At 44.2% G+C, this 21,010-nt stretch overlaps 1 protein-coding gene across 1 annotated transcript in view; it reads right to left on the bottom strand.

Annotated features, from left to right (window-relative positions):
• The window catches only part of nrg3b (neuregulin 3b), a 291,582-nt gene that overhangs the window by 41,087 nt on the left and 229,485 nt on the right, over positions 1-21,010 (bottom strand). Inside the window, exon 3 of the mRNA XM_079492152.1 lies at positions 5,167-5,240. Within this exon, the coding sequence (XP_079348278.1) occupies positions 5,167-5,240 (74 nt within the window). The remainder of the gene's footprint in view (positions 1-5,166; positions 5,241-21,010) is intronic.

Genomic DNA, 21,010 nt, shown 5'->3' with positions numbered 1-21,010 from the left:
GGAGAGGCCTAGGCCGCTGTCTAGGAGCTCCTGCAGGAATGACAGGACGTCGATCACTGAGGCCTGGTAGGGGACTGTTTGGTCTGGTCTTCGTGAGCACCAATGCTCGAAGACGCGCCAGGCTGTGTCGTAACGGTCCCTTGTTGACTGGGCTCTGCCTTTCTGAATCGTTTCGATTACGTTCGGAGGTAGACCCACGGCAGTCAACATCACCCTTTGACGGGCCAGACCCATAGGTCTAGGTCCTGGGGGTGAGGGTGGAAGATCTCCCCCCTCGCTTGAGAGAGGAGATCCGCTCGAAGGGGAATTCTCCACGGCTGGTCGTAGAGGAGAGGGGTTATTTCCGACCTCCAGACCCCCCACGACGGGGCTATTAGGAGCACCTTCAGACCCTGAGTCCTCACTCTGTCCAGAGTGGGGCTGATGAGGGATAGCGGGGGAAAGGCGTAGAGAAGGGTTTTGGGCCATTGGTGTGACAGAGCGTCTAGCCCCAACGTTGATGGTCCCCTGATTGCGAAGAAGAGGGGACACTTCGTGTTCTCCTCTGTGGCAAAGAGATCCACCTTGGATTTCCCAAACCTGCTCCAGACCTGGGCCACTGCATGAGGGTGTAGTGACCAGTCTGAGTAGCGGAGAGGTCCTCTGGACAGCAGGTCTGCCCCTGTGTTCAGAAGACCTGGGACGTGACACGCTACTATTGAGAGGACGCGTGTGTTGCACCACAGGATCAGTTTCTGAGCCAGTTGATGAAGACGAGGGGACCTGAGTCCACCTTGTCTGTTGATGTAGCACATGGCCGTGGTGTTGTCTGTCCTGACTAGGACATGGCAACCCAGGATGCGCTGCTCGAAGTGTTTCAGGGCGAGGAAGACTGCCATGAGCTCTAAGTAATTTATGTGAAGGGCACGTAGTGGCCCCAACCATAAACCTCTGGCTGTGAGTCCTTCCATCGTGGCTCCCCAGCCTGTCATGCTGGCGTCTGTAGTGATGACTTTCCTGATCAGAGGCTTTCCCATGGGGACGCCCTCTGAGAGGGTTTTCCTGTCTGACCACCATTGAAGGGCTAGTATGCATTGTGATGTTACTGTTACCTTCTGGTGCCGACGGTGCATTGGTACATGTAGAGAGCCTATCCATCGTTGGAAAGGTCTCATATGTAGCCTTGCTAGGCGGATTAAATAGACCGCAGAGGCCATTAACCCCGCCATCCGGAGGCATGCATGAAAAGGAATCGAGCGTCCCCTTTTGAATGACGCCACGCACTGCAGTGTTGCGTCTATTCTCTCTTGGCTCAGGCGGGCCGTGTAAGAGATTGAGTTCAGTGTTATGCCTATAAAGTCTATTGACTGTGTTGGCATAAGCATGCTCTTCTCGTGGTTTATTATAAACCCAAGCGAGTCGAGGTGGCTGAGCACACGATGTGTGTGCGACAGTGCTTCTCGTGGAGAGTCTGCAAGTAGGATCCAGTCGTCTACGTATGTAGCGAGACGGATCCCTTGCTGTCGGAGCGGAGCGATAGCTGCCGCGGTGCACTTTATGAAGACTCTGGGACTCAGTGACATTCCGAAGGGAAGGACTGTGTACTCGTACACTTTTCCTCTGAACCCGAAGCGCAGAAATTTTCTGTGCGGCGGGTAAATCGGAATGTGGAAATATGCGTCTTGCAGGTCTATTGACGTAAACCAGTCCCCTTCGCGAATTAGGCGTAGGAGGACTGGTGGAGTAAGCATTTTGAATCGCAGCTTTTTTAAGTGACGATTCAATGCCCTCAGGTCTAGAATGGGACGGAGTCCGCCCCCCTTTTTCTTTACCAAGAAATAGCGGGAGTAAAAACCGTTCATTGATTGGTCGAGGGCCACCTCTGTGATGGCGCCTTTCTGCATTAATGAATTGATTTCCTCTTGCAGAATGGCGGCCTTTTGCCCGCTCGCTTCTGAGAAAATAATTTTCCTGGAAGTGGGCGGTTTCGAGGCGAACTGTAGCCTGTATCCTGTCTGAATTGTACGGATTATCCACGGGGAAGCCCCGGATATCCGCCATTGTGACAGATGACGTGACAAAGGGTTCCCTGCGCTTGTCAGCGTGGTGCATGGCCTGCCTAGGGGAAGACTTACTTTGTGTGAAATGTCTCCCTCTAGTGAATTTTTTCGGTATTGAGTTTGGAAAAAATTGGCGTGGAGTTTTTGGCCTGTGACAGCTAAAGCTGTCACAGTGTGGGTTATCTTTCCCACTGGGCCTATGCCCTTCAGAGTTGGTTTTATTGTTTTTTGTGTTTTTTGTTTTTTTGTTTTCTTTATTGAACAACGTGGAAAAACATACACATGTGAATTGCACATAACAATTTTCGGGGTCTGTACAACGGTGCTCACAGCACTGTGTACAGGCCCCCTTAAGCGCTTCAGCGCAGGCTCTGAGGTGAGATCTGTGATCCCCACCTCTGGCCTTGAACTCTGAGTGTGGTGGGGAAGATGACCCGGCCCGGGCAGGTCATTTGCGCTTCCCCTGGCCTCGGCCTCTGGGAGCGCTCCTGGCCTTGTAGGGCGGCGGAGAGGTGCGGCGGTCTGCTCTGCCTCGGCCTGCAGGCTGTCGCTGTCTATCTCCGCTCCGGTCCTGGGACCTGGGTTTGTCATCGGTCTTGGCCTTCCAGGGTGCCTTCTTAGCCTTGGGGCGGCCTACCGGGGCGGCCTGGTTGGCCAGCGGTTCGAGCGCCTTCATCGTCTTGGTGGAGGACTCGAGCTGTTGGATGGTCTCTGACATCTTGGCCAGAGCGTCCTTAAACATACTGTCTGGGTGGATATTTCCAGCCACAAACTCTTTCTTTGTCTCCAGGGAGATGGCGCTGGTCTGATCGACCCAACGCCATCTCTCCTGGAGGATGGAACATGCCATTGCCTTGGCGTTGTGGAGAGTGGAGTCCCTCTGGAGGGTGGCCATCTCGTGATTCAGGCGGCGTAACTCGGCCAGGTCTTCTGGCAGTTCCGCTAGCTGGACTTTAATGGACTTCTGTCCCATCTCAATGAGGAGGCTCTTCATGGAACCCTGGAGAAGTGCTCCTGCATTGAGGGCCTTCGCCACGAAGGACATGTGTGCATACTGCCACTTGTTCAGTTTTGAGGCTTCCCTCACGCTGCTGGACAGGAGCTGCGGTTCCTTTACGTGGTGATCCACTCTAGGAGCTGCAGGGTTGGCCAGGTAGGCCGCTATAGCCTTGTCCATAGCTGGCATGAAGTCTATGGCGAGGGTTTGTTTATCTGGTATGTCGTTGGGCCCCTTGGCGCTGGCCTTGGGAAAATCCACCTTCAGGAGGGGTTCGTCCCAGGCGTGCATCATGGCCTCCTCGAAGCCCTGTGCCATAGGGAGCTTCTGTCTTCTAGGTGCAGGGGGGGGGGGGCGTTCTCATCAGTCCTGCCTTCCCATGGTAGTACCTTGACAGTTGACTTAGGCCATGTGTGGTTACAACGTGCACTAGCCTTCCTGTATATCTCGTAAATATTGGAGTCATCCATGGGGGGTACAGGAGGCGGGGGGACAGGAGCCCTGGCTTGCTGGTGCTCCTGTATGTCCATGGCATCCAGGTCGTCGAAGGGGCGACGAGTGGTGCTGACGTAGTCCCCGGGGGAGAGGTCATCATGGCCATCTCGCTCGTCCACGTAGGCCTCGTCCAGGACGTGGTAGTCCTGGAGTTGCTCCTGGAAGGAAGGGAGCTCGTCATCACGAAGCTCCCCTTCCTCCCTGGTAGTCCAATGCTCCCCACCGGGAGACATTGCGCGGTCTGGGGAAAGGTCCAGGCGGTCCACCATATAGCTGGGTGCGACGGCAGGCTGTCTGCGTCGAGCTGTATGTCTGGGCGGGCACTCAATGGTGGCCTGCACGACGTGTTGTCGAGCACGTGGAGCTGGGGAAGAGCGGCGCGGTGCGAAGGTATCCCTTGGCCTCGCGCCATGAGCCTCGTAATCAGTGGCCTCGTGAGCCCTGGTTGCAGAGGCTGAAGTAGCGTACCTGTCTCGGCTAGCGCCGGCAGGTGCTGCTCTTGAAGAAGAGGCTCCGGTTGGGGCTCTGTTGCCCGAGTAGTCGAGCCTCTGTCTCGGGGTAGCTCGTTGTCCCTCTCCGGTGGTGACGCGGGGCCAAAGCCCCTTTGGCGGGACTTGTATGCGAGCTCGTCGCGGGGGAGGAGTGGGGCTCCTCTCTCGGAGTCCGTGGGCGGCAAAGTTGTCATAATACCTTTGGACACGTCCGAGCCTGTTGTTTAGGACGTCGTCGTCCATTTTCTCACAATGGAGGCAAACGGGACCGATTTCCTCCATGGACTCACGGGTGTGGGTGAGGCCGAGACAATACATGCACTCGTCATGCCCGTCTTTGCCCGACATCGTGTTCCCGCATCCCCAGGTGGAGCACGTCTTTTGTTTGGGGCCTTCTTGACAGTCGGCGGGCACCGGCTGTCCTCGATGGCGTCTTTCCCCGGGCTGGGTCTCCCTCGTCAGCGACATGGTTGCTTGTAGAGAGAGGAGTCCGAGTGCTTAACAGCCACAGGTTTATCTTCCTCGTGGCGTGTAATAGTAGACCACAGGCGTATCTGCCTAGTAGCGCTAAGCTAACTATCGATAGCTTTAAGCTAACAAACGCTAGCTTTAGCGAGAGAGAAAAAGAGGCGCGAGCTGTTTTTTTCCGACAAGCTAGCGTAGCAACAAGTTGCCTAGAACTCACTTGTGTCGAAGTTCGGCTTTTTTTCTCGAGAAGTATCCTTCTGTTTGCTTCGAGAGTGTGCCAGAGATCTCACGGTCCTAAAGAATTAATCTCTCGGCCGAGTTTGCGAGATATATTACCCTGCACACACTGGAATGTTAAAGTTCGTTCTCGCAGCTTAGCAGAAGAAAAGTTGAATGAGGGCTGACGTAGCCACGCAGGTATCTATACGGGATAGGCGTGGCTTCCTACGTCACCCTTAGAGCCCAGGACAGCGAAAATTCTAGAATTTTCTGTCCTGGGAGTACATAAAATAATGTTCTGCAGCTAGGTTTTGAAGGAAACCTACCCATAAACGAAAGGTATTTCGTGAAATTTCTATATAATACAACTGTCTTTTCCGGGTAGATATAAGCAGAGGTGCTGTGTGTGTGTGTTTTTTTACTGTACTGTGTGAAGAACATGGTGAACAGATCATACTTGGGTCTGACAGAATGGCGTCCGTCCTGGGGACAAACTGGTCACAGCGTAGTCCATGATATCCCTCCTTACACCTACAAGAAGACACACAAACACAGTACACACATTAGATACACTCCTTACACCTACAAGAAGACACACAAACACAGTACACACATTAGATACACTCCTTACACCTACAAGAAGACACACAAACACAGTACACACATTAGATACACTCCTTACACCTACAAGAAGACACACAAACACAGTACACATGTTAGATACACTCCATACACCTAGAATAACACGCACGCGCGCACGCACGCACGCACGCACGCACGCACGCACGCACGCACGCACGCACGCACGCACACACGCACACACGCACACACACACACACACTCACTCTTTATGGATGGATGGATGGATTTGTCTTATACTGTACAGAATGTAACACAAACTCTACTATTCCGAAGCCCCGTCAGGTACATATTTAAACTATTTTCAGCAATGGTATAATAATTGATTTGGTGGGTAGATCTTGCCGAGCTGGTCATTTTGAAAGTAGCTCTCAAGTCAAAAAGTGTGGGCACCCCTGAGCTACAGTATACAGCACCATGAAAGGAAGGTGCACTTTTTATTCTTATGAAAACTAAACGATTTTTCTTTTGCCAGCCCTCTCCTCTCACCTTTTCAAAGACCCCCTTGAGACGATATCATCCAAGCTATTATGAACAGGATTCTGTTGCCTGTGATACAGTGATACTTAGTATGCAGAACAAAGAATGCCCCACTGGGTGTCATCAATAACACTAGTACACAGGGTTTCAACCAGTTAAGCAAAGCAACCAACAGAGAATGCAATCACACCGTTTTACTGAGCATTCGAGAACAGCGTGACCCGTTTGCAGACGATCAAATGACGTGCACGGCCACGGCATACACAATGACGATGAAGCCTTATCAGCTGAAACACATCCATTGCTGTCCCGGTGAGGCTTAAATGGATACATGTTTTGGAAGGACTCTGCAGTGATCTTTCAAGTATAAAACAGAGAAATGAGGAAAATGAGAGACGGAGGGAGCCAAAGTGATGGAGAGCGAAGACAGTGAAAGCATTTTGAGGAAAATAAGCGTTGACGAGGAGAAGAGATGGGGGTCTGGGGGGTTGTATAGCGTATCAGTGTCTGCAGCCTCACTGATAGCACTCGGCTGACAGGAACTGCAGGTCCCAGTGGAACACAGATTCACACACTGGAATCAAATGAATGTCTGACTGCATCTCCCTCAGCGCTGGACATTTTCATACAGGGAAGACATTGGTTTAAAAAAATATATTACTGTATTGGTTTAGTATTCAAGACAAAGCTGTGTCAACAATGCAAGCATCCCACACTGCATAAACCCACATTCAATCCAGTGGTGCACAGTAACAAAGTGCATTAAGGTAAAGTTATTTACAGGGGTGACCTAGCCAAAAAAAAAGTTTGAGAACCAATACATTAGACTGAAAACATGTTCGTACTCTGTAGCTGTTAACTGTGATGACGTTTAAACCCTATCATGTGATTCAGTCACTCTCTTATACACCATTCAACAGTAAATAAATAAAACTAGAAATGCCATAATGATTATAATTATTAGGGGTGTATACGATATAGTAACTGCATCGAAAAATCGATTTTAATTTCATGAATCAAAGTATATTGAAATGAAAACAGCAACATTGATTATGTATCGTATCGTGTCAGTTTGCAATGCAAATAATCGGTATCGAATCGTTTTGCTACAGTATGCAAATAATCGATTGTATCAATACTACATTTTTGTGCATGGTATTTAGCAATTTTTAGAAGATAAAAGAAAAAGAGGGGATTCATTAAATTAAAATAATGTCAATGTATTTTAAATAGTATCGATTTCAAATCATTGAATCGTATCGTATTGGATCACCATAATGAACCAATATCGTCCATGTATCGTATCATCAACCATGTATCGTGATACGTATCGTATCGCTGTTAAAATGTATCGTTACACCCCTAATAATTATGATACATAATGGCACATGCTACTTACAGTGTGTTAAGTGCAGTGTGTTATTTGGTTTATGTTAGCATAAAATCCATCATCTCACACTGATGAAGGCTGCATAGCCGAAACGTTTGTCTTTTATATGATGTATAGCCTAGTAAATACAAATAATTGAAGTTTACTCTTGGCACTGTGTGCAATCCATAACCTAATAGCATAAAATCCATGCAATTTGATGTAATTGCTGAAAGCGGTTTCCATCTGCTCTTAATGGAGCAGATGCAGTTTGACATTCTGGGGTAAGAGTTGTTATTTTCTCACTGCGCAAAAAGCTTGGAATACGGATGTGTATATTACAGGAAACTCCCGGTAAACTTTCCAACAAACTCCCGTAAACTCCCGAATTGTACCATCACACCCGTATATTACCGTATATTACATGTATATGCCCGCTAAACTTGAGGTTTACAGGCAAAATACCGGTCCCGTAATTACCCGTTAACTCCTCTTTTCACGCATAATGTGTGAATGAATCACAGCTGGACACGTCACGTCACGTCCGTGACTGACCGGAAGGACATGCAGATGTGCTGAACATTGTAAAAGAAGTATTTGCCGAAAACCCTCCTCATAACACCAAAAATAATATTCATGAACATTAACTGGATTATCCACCACCAGTTAAAATTAAGTCAATTCTACTGAGAGATGTGAGGCATTAGAGACCTCTAAATGAGTACACCATACTGTAAAGGGGTAACTGGCAATAGTTATTTGATTTATTATTATTATTATGGCTTTTAACCACATGAACCACATATGTGCCACAGAATAGCATCCCTATTGTCCCCATCTAAAAGGTCACAACACAAACCAAACTGCCTTTACTGGTTTGATTTGTTTTGTGTTAAACATCACAACACACTAAATTCTTTCTAAGCCTAATGCACTGCATATAGAATTGTGTTCACGTCCTATAAATGTTTTCATAAAGCATAAAAAAATGGTTTAATAGATTGTTTTCCTGCGCTGTACAAACAAAGACAAATAGCAGCAGTAACACAGAGAGCTCTTCAGGACAAAGCTGCCTAATCTCAATTCCACCAATTTGTTCTGGCTATGTCAACACACATGCTAGCGCTGTGGCATTCATCGGGGGATAATTAGATTGGTTTTTCGCTCATTAAATACATTTGTCACTGCGGTAACACAATGTTTTATCTGTGAATAAAATGCAGAGAATTGTTTTTGAAAAGATATGACGGTAGAGATTGAATGTTATCTAAACAGCAGTATTTATATTTAATTCTGTCCAGCTACTGGCCAGTGGCCATACACCGCGTGCGTGCGTGCGTGCGTGCGTGCGTGCGTGCGTGCGTGCGTGCGTGCGTGGTAATTACAGGGTCAGCTGGTCGCCCACAGCAGCCAACTGCATTTCAAAGGTGAGCCTTCATGGGGCTACAGTATGTCCACAGAAAGCGTTTTTTATGAGCGGAGGAGCACTTTGGATATCATGTTCAGAGCGCTCGCATGCAGCGTTTATTGATGCCCGAAACGTTCAAAGCTCTCAGCCATTGCTGTGCTCAAGTGTCCTGTCATCACGCAAATGACATCACTGAAACAAACAACAATCGCCCCACCGACTTCCGAATTTGACACACGCGTTCACCGTACGGGGCCATTTGGAACCCACTCAAGGACCCACTGGTGTAGCAGACTGTGTTTCCAGTGACCCTTATGGGTCCGTTTGGTTCCATTTGTACACTCTCAGAGTTATGGGGGTCCTTGAAATTAAAAAAGTTTGAGAACCACTGGAACAGAACCAAGTATAATTGGTAAAACCTGTGAAGGAAGTAGGGAAGGGGCCCAAGTTCTTTCCAAAAGTTATTTTGGCTGCTGGGCACAGAGTCTATTAATGATGCTCCAGTGCCTCATTCCTTTTGGTAAACGTGGACTTCTCATGGCTGTGATACCGATTCAACATCTAATCGTAAATTACCAGGGTTGGCAGACACAATTGAGATCAAATGGCCGCGGTGCTCCTCTCCAAAAGTTCAGCTATTTTCAGCTTGAAAGCGCTCTCGGCGCTCCGCCAAAAAATCACAACAACAACAACAAAAACTTGGAGGCAGAGAGCACCGAAGCGTGAAGTTCAGGCGATGGGAAGAGCAGTGCTCTCAGCATGTCTTTACCATAGTATGGCAGAAAGCATGGCAGAAAGCTTCTGACAGCCCAAAAGTCCACCATCCCCCTCTCTTCCAGACTGTGTTGTTGAGATGTCTTGTTAGTATTCTGCATCGCAGCTCCAGAGGACAAAGGTCTTTCTAGCCATTTATTTTATTTCTGGGTTTGATTTCCATTTGTCTAGAACCTCTCTCATTTGTCTTCACCTCCGCTCGATCTGCCACACAGTGAGACACACACACATCCTTCAACTAGGTACATACAACGCTTTGAAACGTCTGAATGCATTAAACAATGTTAGATAATGACATATACCCTATGTGTGTGTGTACCCATGAGAAATAAAATAAGTGAGTACAAGAGCCCGTGTTTGGATGCGTGCGTGCATGCACAGCATGCGCCATAGATGTACTGGGCAGCAAACTAGAGTCAGAAGTTCAAAGGAATGCATTCAAAGATTCTAAATGTACTTGAATAAAAGTATAAAAGTCTTGGTTAAAACTTAAATACCTGAAGATTACATATCTACAAGCCTGCAACTGCAACGCCTTGTGAGCTTGTAGATGTGCTATTTTCAAATAAGTCAGTAGCAACTATTTCCAATAATTGCAGTAGATTACAAGTATATCTAACCTAAGTGCAGTACTTGAGTACATGAACCTAGTTATTTATTTCCCATCACTGGCTCTCGTGACGTCAATTCCCTTCCCCCGTTCGCCCGTACCGAGGCTGCAGCAAAAAGAAGGATCCGTTGTCAGCTAATCATTTCAGGGAAACGGACAAAGACATACAGTATCATGTGGCTTCAAGAGCTCTTGTCTTTCTGATGCACACACGCACACGCCCACGTACACGCACACTTACACGCCCTATCATTTTAATGGCCTCTACAGATGGCAGTGTATACGTTTCTAAACTGGGTTGTATAGGTGTCATTGTGAGGACTGGAGACAGTTAATTAGCGAGCCAGTCAACACCTGACACTCTCATGATGGCAGCCCATATACCGCCCCAGTCTGGAAGAAAGGTATATTTATAATCTTTCCTTATTTACATTGGTCACCCGTATACAGCGGTATACAGGCACAGCACAAAGCATATATGCATTCAGCCCAGTGGGTCTCAACGTTCTCATATCAAAGACCCCCGCTTTGATATGCATTCAGGCAGTGATGGAAGAAGTGCTCTCATGTTGTTGTTTTTTTACGTGAGTAAAAGTATCAATGCGGAAATTTCAGTTTCAAGTACCGGTACAAGTCCCGTATTCAAAATGTACTTAAAAGTAAAAGTACGAAAAGTGTCGGCATTAATTTTCAAATGGCCGAAATGTATAGCCTATAGTGTAGGATTGAAGTGGGTAATGTATGTTTCGTTATAATAATCCAAATCTACAAAGTAATATTAGTGACTAAAGTTTTCAATTAATTGTAGTGGAGTAAAAAGTACAATATTAGCCTCTGAGAAGGGAGCAAATTAGACCCCGGCAACTACCGCCCTATTTCTATTCTTAGCTCCATCTCGAAAGTGATGGAAAAAATAGTCTATGAACAGGTTGAAAAGTATCTTGCCACAAAAAAAAAGTACGAATTCCAATCTGGCTTCAGAACATCCCACTCCACTGACACATGCCTCCTCTATTTGAGCGACCACATGAAACACGAGGTGGATGCTGGCAAATACTGCGGCATGGACATGCTGGACCTCCAAAAGGCTTTTGACACCGTGAACTACTCCATACTACTGGTTAACAAGATTTTTGATAGCACGTCAGTGAGCTGGATGCAATCCTACCTGGATGGGAGAGAACACCAGTGAGTTGTGGCGTCCCCCAAGGAAGCATACTAGGGCCTTTACTGTTCCTAATATATGTAAACGACATGACATCAGCTTGTTACTGCAACTTGTTCCTGTTCGCAGATGACTCAGCACTGCTGGTCTCGGACAGAAACAAACTGCTTGAAAAGGCCCTGAACTCGGTAGAATCTGCACCTGGCGCGCTGATAACAAACTATCTTTACACCTGGGAAAAACTGAATTCATTCTATTTGGATCAAATAGCAATCTCAGCAAGGCAGATGACTTCTTGGTTAGAGTGAGTGACAATATTATCACACGAAAATATGAAATTACCTACCTAGGTTCCATCCTGGAGGAAAATCTTTCTGGTGATAAAATGGCCACCAACATAATCAAAAAAGTCAACCAAAGAACAAGATTCCTATACAGGATCTCCTCACTGGTCATCAAAAACACCTTGAAGACCCTAACAGGAGCCCTCGTACAAGGTTTCTTCGACTATGCATGCACCTTTTGGTACCACAGCACCTCAAAGATCCTTAAAACAAGGCTCCAGACTTCCCAAAACAAACTGGGCAGGCTACTACTTGGCCTCACTCCCCGAACCCACCTAACCCCTGCCCACTTTGACAGGCTGGAATGGCTTAGGGTTGACGACAGAGTACAGCATCTTGCAATGGGTCTGGTCCACAAAATTCACTACTCCACCAAGATACCCATGTACCTGTCTAAATACTTCCTTAATGTCAACGAAGTCCACACCCACAACACCAGAGGGAGTTCAACAAACCATGTACAACCCAGCTTCGGCAAAAACAAGGGAGTTGTGCTTGAAATGTACTGTAATTCTCCAAACTGTTAATAAATACTTCAATCAATCAATCAATCAGATGTAGTAGTAAGTAAAAGTACTTTACACCACTGGTGGTCACAAGCTTGGAGGCATTACCGTTAAAACACCTGCAATCCCGTCAATCAAATAATCTCTTCAAGCTATGTAAACATTGTAGTCGTAAATATTAGACGATGTTTGCCAAATATCTTTGATGGCAATAAAGTCAACATAGTCAGTGAGGTCTAACAAACTCTACAGTATGTCTGTATGAGTGACATTATGAATGTAAACACATTCTTTGCTTAACTCCTCGGTTCAACTTCAAGTTTGTGTTTCCCAGCTGTATTTACCCTAAAACAATGGGTATTCTAATACATTACCATGTACAAACACGTATACCGTGGCGTTGGTTTAATATCACCCTGCCCAAGGCAAGGTTTGAAAATGCTAAATACAGATACTGTAGTAAATGCAGCAATTAACATGAACGATTGTAAGAATTATTCTGGGAAGGTTTTTTGTTGAAGCGTTCCGAACTGCAGCTTGCCGTTGTTGTTTGTAGTCTTCCTGGGGTCCGACACAGACAAACATTCTCACAATCACTTCACTATAATCTAAAAATAGAAAATAAAAAAACGACTTGATCTTAAAGGTGAATTTTGCATTTGTATTGGTTATGCAATTTGGCAATGAGTTGCCGTTGGTCAACATGAGAATTAAACACTTGTCACAAAAGGAACACAATTCTAATGGAACTCCATATGGGCTGACTAAATAGACATACCATTCTAAAACTAGATTAGTAAAATCTCAAAGTCTCTAATTAGAGGTGGAGCCAGGCTTCTAAATATCAAATATCCACATTATAAAAACTAAAAAAAAACATAAAACTGGCTCCAACAACCACTATGTGCAGCCCTTCACTCCACCATCTCCCTCTATCTGCATGTCTAGACTCTAGAGACTAGACCCAGTGTGTGCATGTCTGAGATTAACTGAGATTTATTTTCAATTATTTCATGACTTTATGACATCTTTAGAGAGAGCAAACTCTTGGTGAGTCTGGTTTTGGATAATATGTAATATTGTACAAGCACAGTTGAATAGAGCCAAACGCAGCGTGTTAAATCCAAGTACAGCTTATAGAAAGAGCTGATCATGACACATATTGTCTACTCCATTTATTCCCATTCCGACCAGTGTGAGAAACTAGTACTGCCATTATGAAACTGCACAGTCGAGTAGATTCCCATTTTTCTGAACAGAGCTACTTTAACCCACAAGAAGTGCTTCTTTAGACAGCTCCTATCTAGAACAGTACAGCGTATCTCTTGGACCAGAGGTTCACAACCTTTATTTTCAATTTCTTTCACTGTCCCCATATTACAGTGAAGTGACAATTTAAGGACTTTTAAGACCCTTTTAAGTTTTAATACCTAAAAACAGAAAAAAGACCATACCTCTACACAAGATGTAACAATAAAATACAATCTTGAACCTTGATAAACATCAGCAAGACACAGACAGCGTGTATCCGTTATCCGCATTCTAAAAATCTGAAGTGAGATATGGTGATGGTCCAATTGGAGTTTTGCGTGCAAATCTTTCCACGATTCTACCTTGATAAAACAAGCTCGGTTCGAACAACTTCTGTGTACATAAATGGCAGGCTAATATCAGTGTGAGATCTCTGTGTGGAACCTAAAGGGGCAAATACAAAAATGGCCTCTGGTGATAAACCCACCCCATATTTGCATAGTGGGCCCTGGTTGATCCTTCACTACTTCAGAGGGAGTGAAATCGAATCACAACTGAGCGATGCGAGGCCAAATCTGCTGAGGGCTATTATCTTTTTCCAGGCTACTGCTGATCTAAGAATCACTGTCTATCACTGTCTATTTTACCATGGAGGGGAAGTGAAATGTGTCTATTTTCTTTTATACCGGAAAAACAAATAAAAGAGTCCCTTTGGTGTCACTTCCAGAAGTACCAATTTCAAAATATCTCTCTCTCTCTGTCCATCTCTCTGAATTGCTTTCTCGCACGCACGCACGCACGCGCACACGCACACACACACACACACACACACACACACACACACACACACACACACACACACACACACACACACACACACACACACACACACACACACACACAGTCTTCATTCAGTATCAGTGATCAGCGGGTGACACATGGCTCATTGTTATGGATGGACAGGGGTTGGAAGCTGACAGTAATCTCCCTTCACACACAAAACAACATGAGACCAAAATGCCTTTGATAAGGACACACACCTTTCTGTTCATCCCATCATAAACACTCATATCGGTCTCATGCAGCACCAAATGATGGAGCAGATTTATACCTGAAGAGACGTCGATGGACGACCGCTGGGCGAGCTGCTTACATACAAGAGAACTAGTAAAAGACGAGATATACAAGAGAGATGTAGTGTATGTGATCATAGTAAAAACCTGTGCTATATACAAGAGAGATATACAGCCTAAAGCGTGCTATACAAGAGAGATATACAGCCTAAGGAGTGCTATACAAGAGAGATATACAGCCTAAAGCGTGCTATACAAGAGAGATATACAGCCTAAGGAGTGCTATACAAGAGAGATATACAGCCTAAGGAGTGCTATAAGAGAGATATACAGCCTAAGGAGTGCTATACAAGAGAGATATACAGCCTAAAGCGTGCTATACAAGAGAGATATACAGCCTAAGGAGTGCTATACAAGAGAGATATACAGCCTAAGGAGTGCTATACAAGAGAGATATACAGCCTAAGGAGATAATACAAGAGAGCTGTACAGGTGGTTCATAGCAAAAGGATATACGCGCTAAGTGGCTATGAGAGACTAGAGAGGATGTTTCAATTCAATTCAATTCACTTCAATTCAATTCAATTCAATTCAATGCAATGCAATGCAATGCAATTCAATTCATTTCTATATATCTCAAACAGTAGTATGCAAAGGAGAAAATACGTTTGAGGCTGTGCTGTGAGTGAAGAAAAACCAAGTTGGCATTCAAAACTACACTACATTCGCAGACAACTCCTTCAAATCGATGTGGTGTTTTAAAGTCTAGGAACTAAACATACTCCTGATACTAGGCTACCTGCGGCGGTTTTGGTATTGTTGTCTTCCTAAATTCCTACATGATCTAGTCTAGATTATATGTTGGTATGATAACCCTGTCTATCTTGTAGCTTAATGGTGTAAGTAAGCATTAAATAGCTCTGTAGAGTTTTATATTCGGTAACAGGGGTCTCCCCGTCTCTCATCTCTTTGAACCCCTAGACTCTGCACTGTGCCAGACTCCATCATGGCCCATAGCACTTATCCTACCCCCTTAGATAGCACTTTTTAGACTTAGATAGCATTTGAAACAGACTTACTTATAGCATGTCATGTAGACAGCACAATAATTGCATTGTATATAGTCATAGCACATCATAGTACATATGTATAGCATAGTATAGTATATATGTATAGTTAATATGTATAGTGTCATTATATAGATATGTTCTAGTTACGTTCTTAGCTTACACATGTTTCTTGATAAATGCATTTTATATATGTGATGTATTCCCATACTTTTGTTCCTGCCTAATGTAAGTCGCTCTGGATTAAGAGCGTCTGCTAAATGCCTAAATTGTAAATTGTAAATTGCCACCTGACCATACCAATTTTATCCAATCAGAAGGAAGCCATGCAGAATAAACAAGTTGAAATTAAAGTGATGAAAAAATAAAGAGCAAAGTATAGATACTAGAACACAAGCTGATGTTATTTGTGGAGTTCTCTCTACTGATTGGAAGGACTTTGTACCCTACATGAGAATATATGTTCTGTTTGCTAAAGAACTGGAGAGACTGGGAGACCCAAGCACTATAGCGGGTATGCGCGTGACATCATCATCATACCCGGAAGTTATGCCGGAACGCCTACGGAGTGGCCTTGACAGCCCATACATGCAACAGAAAAGTCTGAATGCATGAGGTCAAGACGGGTTTAGCGTTGTCCCTGCGGTGTGATATGTCTTGTTGCATGTTGACCCCACGTTGACCCACGTTGACCCTAGTGATTCAACGCATGGAATTCAATGGCCCAAACCACACCAAAGGGTCGAGACAGTTTTAGTGTTAACTCCTTGTTATTTGTGGAGTCCCCCCCCCCCCCCCCCAGCAACACAAATAGTTTTTTTTTTTCTTTTTTCGTTTCACACTAAACCCAAGCATTTAGGTTCTAAACACTTTTGAGTAACACTTTTTAAACGTGTCACAGTGTTTAGATTATAAACAGAAGAGCATGTTTAAATGCCATGATGAGTCATCTGGTAGGCTACTCCTTTTCATTGTGAACAAGTAGCCTAAGCAGAGTACAGTACTGTACCCTACCTGGCAGGTGAAAACAAGATTAGCATTTGAATGCCTGAGCTGCATGTGTACCAGAGGAAAAGGCAACGCGGCCCACCCCCCGCCCCCGGTCCGGTCAAAAGAGGTGTTAAGGTGCGTTCAGACTTGGATGGTTAGAGCGGCGCGATTACATACAAAGTCAATGCAAAGACGAGAATTGCGCGAACGGGCGCAGCGCGAACGTGCGCGGTACAAAAAGGATGAACCGACTAGGCGAATATACTGTACATGATTCAGGTCTAATTCCTCATGGGGGCTCGAGCCCCGTCGCCCCCCACGGAGTCTACGTCACTGCTTGCCCTCCTTCCTTGATATGAGCAACAGACAAAATCCTCTATTATACAATGGAGACTCAGGATAGCTCTTCAGGAGAGATTGTGGATAAAGACCTCCCCTGCTGGCCTAGATTCAAATCCCACTGGAGTTCTCTCCTGTGGTTCCCTCTCCTCTTGACGAACTATATCACCAAAGAAATAAAAAAGAACAGACACTGCAAAATTTCACCCAAATAAATGAATCTTTTGCCTTGTTAAAGTTGCCAGAAAAGTATGGCACAATTAATCGTATCTATCATAGGTTAAATAACTGTATGTGCTTATCTTCAACAAAATGTCAGTTTTGACTTCGTTCCATATTACGAAATTAGATTTCTATTGAATGGTTTTGTGTATGATTGGACTTCATTGTTTGATTCTGAGCCCAGATTAAATTGTTTTGAAGTGACTGTTAAGAGTTTTTATGTAATGTGAGGATTTGTGTTTTTGTGCACTGTTTACAGTTTTGTGAAAATGGATGAATGTTTCAAGAATGATGGGCAATTGCAACAAACTGTAATCTAACAAAAGACAAATATTATTCAAATGTTCTTGGTTTTTTTAATTGTTCCAATCCTGTTGTGAACGGTCTACATATAGTGCTGTTATTGAGAGCATTCACGATGACAAGCAAAGTCCACTTCAGTTCGACTGAGCAAAAGCAAGAAAAAGTGCCTGCACTGTTGCGTAATTTCTACAACGCCCCGAGTCCTCATTAATCTTTCAGAGGATGGAGACACACTGGGTATGTGCGGGGTTATGACTGGTAGCAACACTGTATCATGTTATTAAGTCTCAGTGGATAAAGTACTTACAGTGTTAAATATGACTGGTAGCTAACACTGTATCATGTTATTAAGCTCCCAGTGGATAAAGTATATACAGTGTTAAATATGACTGGTAGCAAGTAGCAACACTGTATCATGTAACTACTACTACTACTACTACTAATAATAATAATAATAATAGCAGTGTGTATCACTACATCGCTGTGAGTGTAGAAACAGGTGGTGTTTCAAAGGAACAGAGATAACAGGATTATGGATGAGTGTGTGTGTGGTGGGGCGGGTGTATTCCCCTTCATGTTGATCTCTGTCTCTCTCTGTGCGTGCGTGCGTGCGTGCGTGTGTGTCATGTTCAGTTCAAGTGACGAGTCGCCAAGCTATATGATACACTATCCTACAGTAGTCTAGTATACTGTATACTATACAGAGACAAGCACGTTCTCTAAATAGAAAGTAGTATCACGTCCATACTGTACACTTCAACTGTACAACTGTATTATTTAGCCTCGTTAAGCTAACTGCTTTGAATATATAATGTATAAGTGAAAATGTGGTGGGGTCAAATAGAGGGTATGCGCGTGACATCATCATCAAACCAGGAAGTTATGCAGGAACACCTACTGAGTGGCAAAAACTACTTTCTGGCCTTGACAGCCCATACATCCAAACAGAAAAGTCTTATAAATCTGATTGCATTAAACAACGTTAAACAATGTTTAACTTTGCATGTTGCTTTGCCACTCGATTTGCCACTCGATGTTCCTTTCACTTTAAGCATGCGCATACCCTCTATATAACCTGGGTAACTCCTAAACTGGACCAAACGAAATGGTCGTAGGAGATCACATGGGGGCAGTGATTTATAACAAATGAAGCACAGCGTTAGTTTATACAGGGACACACGAGTCGCATGCCCAAAGCTGTAATCAGCTGTCAGTCAGTTTCTATTCTCATTCATCATCTCAGCTGATCATTATGTAACTCATTCATGCTCCAATCAGAGCTCGTGCTCTTTGCAGAGCGTTCCTTTAAATACAGCTTTCGGCTTCACTACAGCTGCTTCATTGATCACACGCTGCTGCCGCGTGGTGTTGTCAAAGCTTGCCTTCTCCACCCCAGCCTCCACCTTTTGATCTCAAATCTGGCATATACGTAGGTTCAAGAGTCTGGCATAGGCTCAAATACTTTGGAAATATGTCTGCTGATTTTAAATATTATTTTCAATATATTGCTTACGTATTTCTCAAACGTGTAAACTGAATGTTGAACTGGAATTTGCGTGTGCATGGCTCTAAGTAATCTAGAATTCAATATTGATAAAGTAAACTAGAATTCAATGCTGATATAAAGTGAATTCATTCAATGTTGATATAGCTCTAACCTGATTCATGGCTTTAAAGTTAAAATGCATTCAAGTTGTATGCTTCGAGTTTGCATGATTCAAGTTAATCTCATTAACTGTCTTGATACAGTATGTGCTTTTCTTGTATACCCATGGGGTTTTTTGCTAATGCTCTCTCATTTTTGCTTAGCATGCTGCTTCGACAAAATTCAGAGAATATCTCCCAGAGCGCGGAGCCTTTAATGCCAAGTTTAACTGTATACCATTGCAATGTCCATTGTTGCAATAAATGGTGAATATACTTTGGCGTGAGTGTTTCCTGTCTAAAAAGGTTTTAAACCTGGCTATCTTACCTACTAACACTTGTCACTATAGGGGTCAAACAGTTAATCAAAGCAATTGTTTTTTTTTCATTGTATATCTGTATTTTTCCCAAAATATAATAAAGAATATAGTCTCCCAACTCTGGAATATGGAACATTTCCTTTGTGCACATTAGCTTTGTTAAAGGGATATTTCACTTTCAAAAAAAATGTTTTGGTAATTTTATCGTCTACTCAGGCTTTTGTGAACACTCCAGACAGTTTTTAAGTTAGCCTCCTTGATTCAGTATTTAGATATTTTATATTCATTTCAGCTGACCCGCTCCCTTCATATACAAACCCATTGTAACTTCAAACTCCATTTTAACCACGATAGATTCATCGAAAACACCCAAACCTTTTTCTGGTGACTGATAATGTCCTTCTAATACGTGAGGGGCCGTGTTTTTTTCATTTACTATTTTCATTTATTTTTAATAATTATTTTTGATGTTTTAGTCTCCTCCGGCCTCCTCCTGGAGGAGGTTATTTTCCAAAACAATTATAAAATTAATATCAAATATCTAATTACTGAATCAAGTAACTTAAAAACCGTCTGGGGTGTTCACAGCCCGAGTAGATAGATACAATGACCAAAACCGAAAGTGAAATATCCCTTTAATTATCTTGTTGAACTTGTTGTGTGTCGACAGTCTAGGTCAGGAAGTACATGAAGCCAGTTTTTAAGTGCACATACAGGGTTCAAAAGTGAACCACTAGATGTTCTGCTCTCCTGTGTGAACATCAGTGATGTCAAGGTTGTTTCTCTCCTTGCTCTTCTCCTGCCCTGACAACAAACATGGCTCCCCTCTCATTTATCTCCAGCAGGATGCTTCATGTCCTGTGATGCAGAACGGAGAGCACAAGATACAGTGCAACGCAGTCCTGGAGCCCTGCTGACACTGATCTGGAGGAATATATATACTGTAGCACGGGTGGAAGAAAACTCCAATTTGTCAGTACCACAGTGTTGAAAAAATAAAGTAAAAGTCCTGGCTTAAAAATGTGCTTGATCAGTACCTAAATAAAGTATCCACCAATGAAAATAGTAAATGTAATTGACTTTCCGCCAGTGATATCTAGAACTGGATGTCTCTTTTTGTTCTTTTTTCGTACACATTTTATTTTCGAGATTGGAGAGTAGCAGAGGGGGGAGGAAGGACAAGCAACACCAGGCTCTAGTCGGATTCCACCCCGGTTTTAACGATTTGTAGGGGCTTTTTCTTAAATACACTTATCGGTAAGTCTCTCTCTCTCTCTCTCTCTCTCCCCCTCCCCCTCCCTCTCTCTCTCTCTCTCCTCTCTCTCAGCTTATCTCTCAGCTGGGACATTCTACCAGGCTTTTGGAAATGTGTTTTCCGTACAGAAACAAAGAACTTGGATTTTCAGGCAGCATTTAATAGTGACCCTGCAGATATCTGACTCGACGACCTTCATCCTGTCAGCTATACCTACTACAAAAGGATGATATCGAGCTCAAATCTTGTGTACACCATGCACACGCACGCACACGCAAACACACACGCACACGCACGCGCACGCGCACGCGCACGCACACGCACACGCACACGCACACGCACACACACACACACAGTACTCAGAGTACTTCTTCCACCATTGGAGCTTTGTCTCCCTTAGATGTACTAATACATTATACATCATACTGTATGTATGTATAGTGTAAATGTCTTCAATGCACAGTCTGAGCCGCCGAGCTCCAGCATAAAACTACATGAACAACACAAAGGCGATGAAAGGGCATAATAAATATGGATATGAA

The sequence above is a fragment of the Electrona antarctica genome (genome assembly GCF_951216825.1).
Source record: "Electrona antarctica genome assembly, chromosome: 22".
Taxonomy (NCBI): Eukaryota; Metazoa; Chordata; class Actinopteri; order Myctophiformes; family Myctophidae; genus Electrona; species Electrona antarctica.
This window is presented reverse-complemented; position numbering and strand designations above follow the sequence as displayed.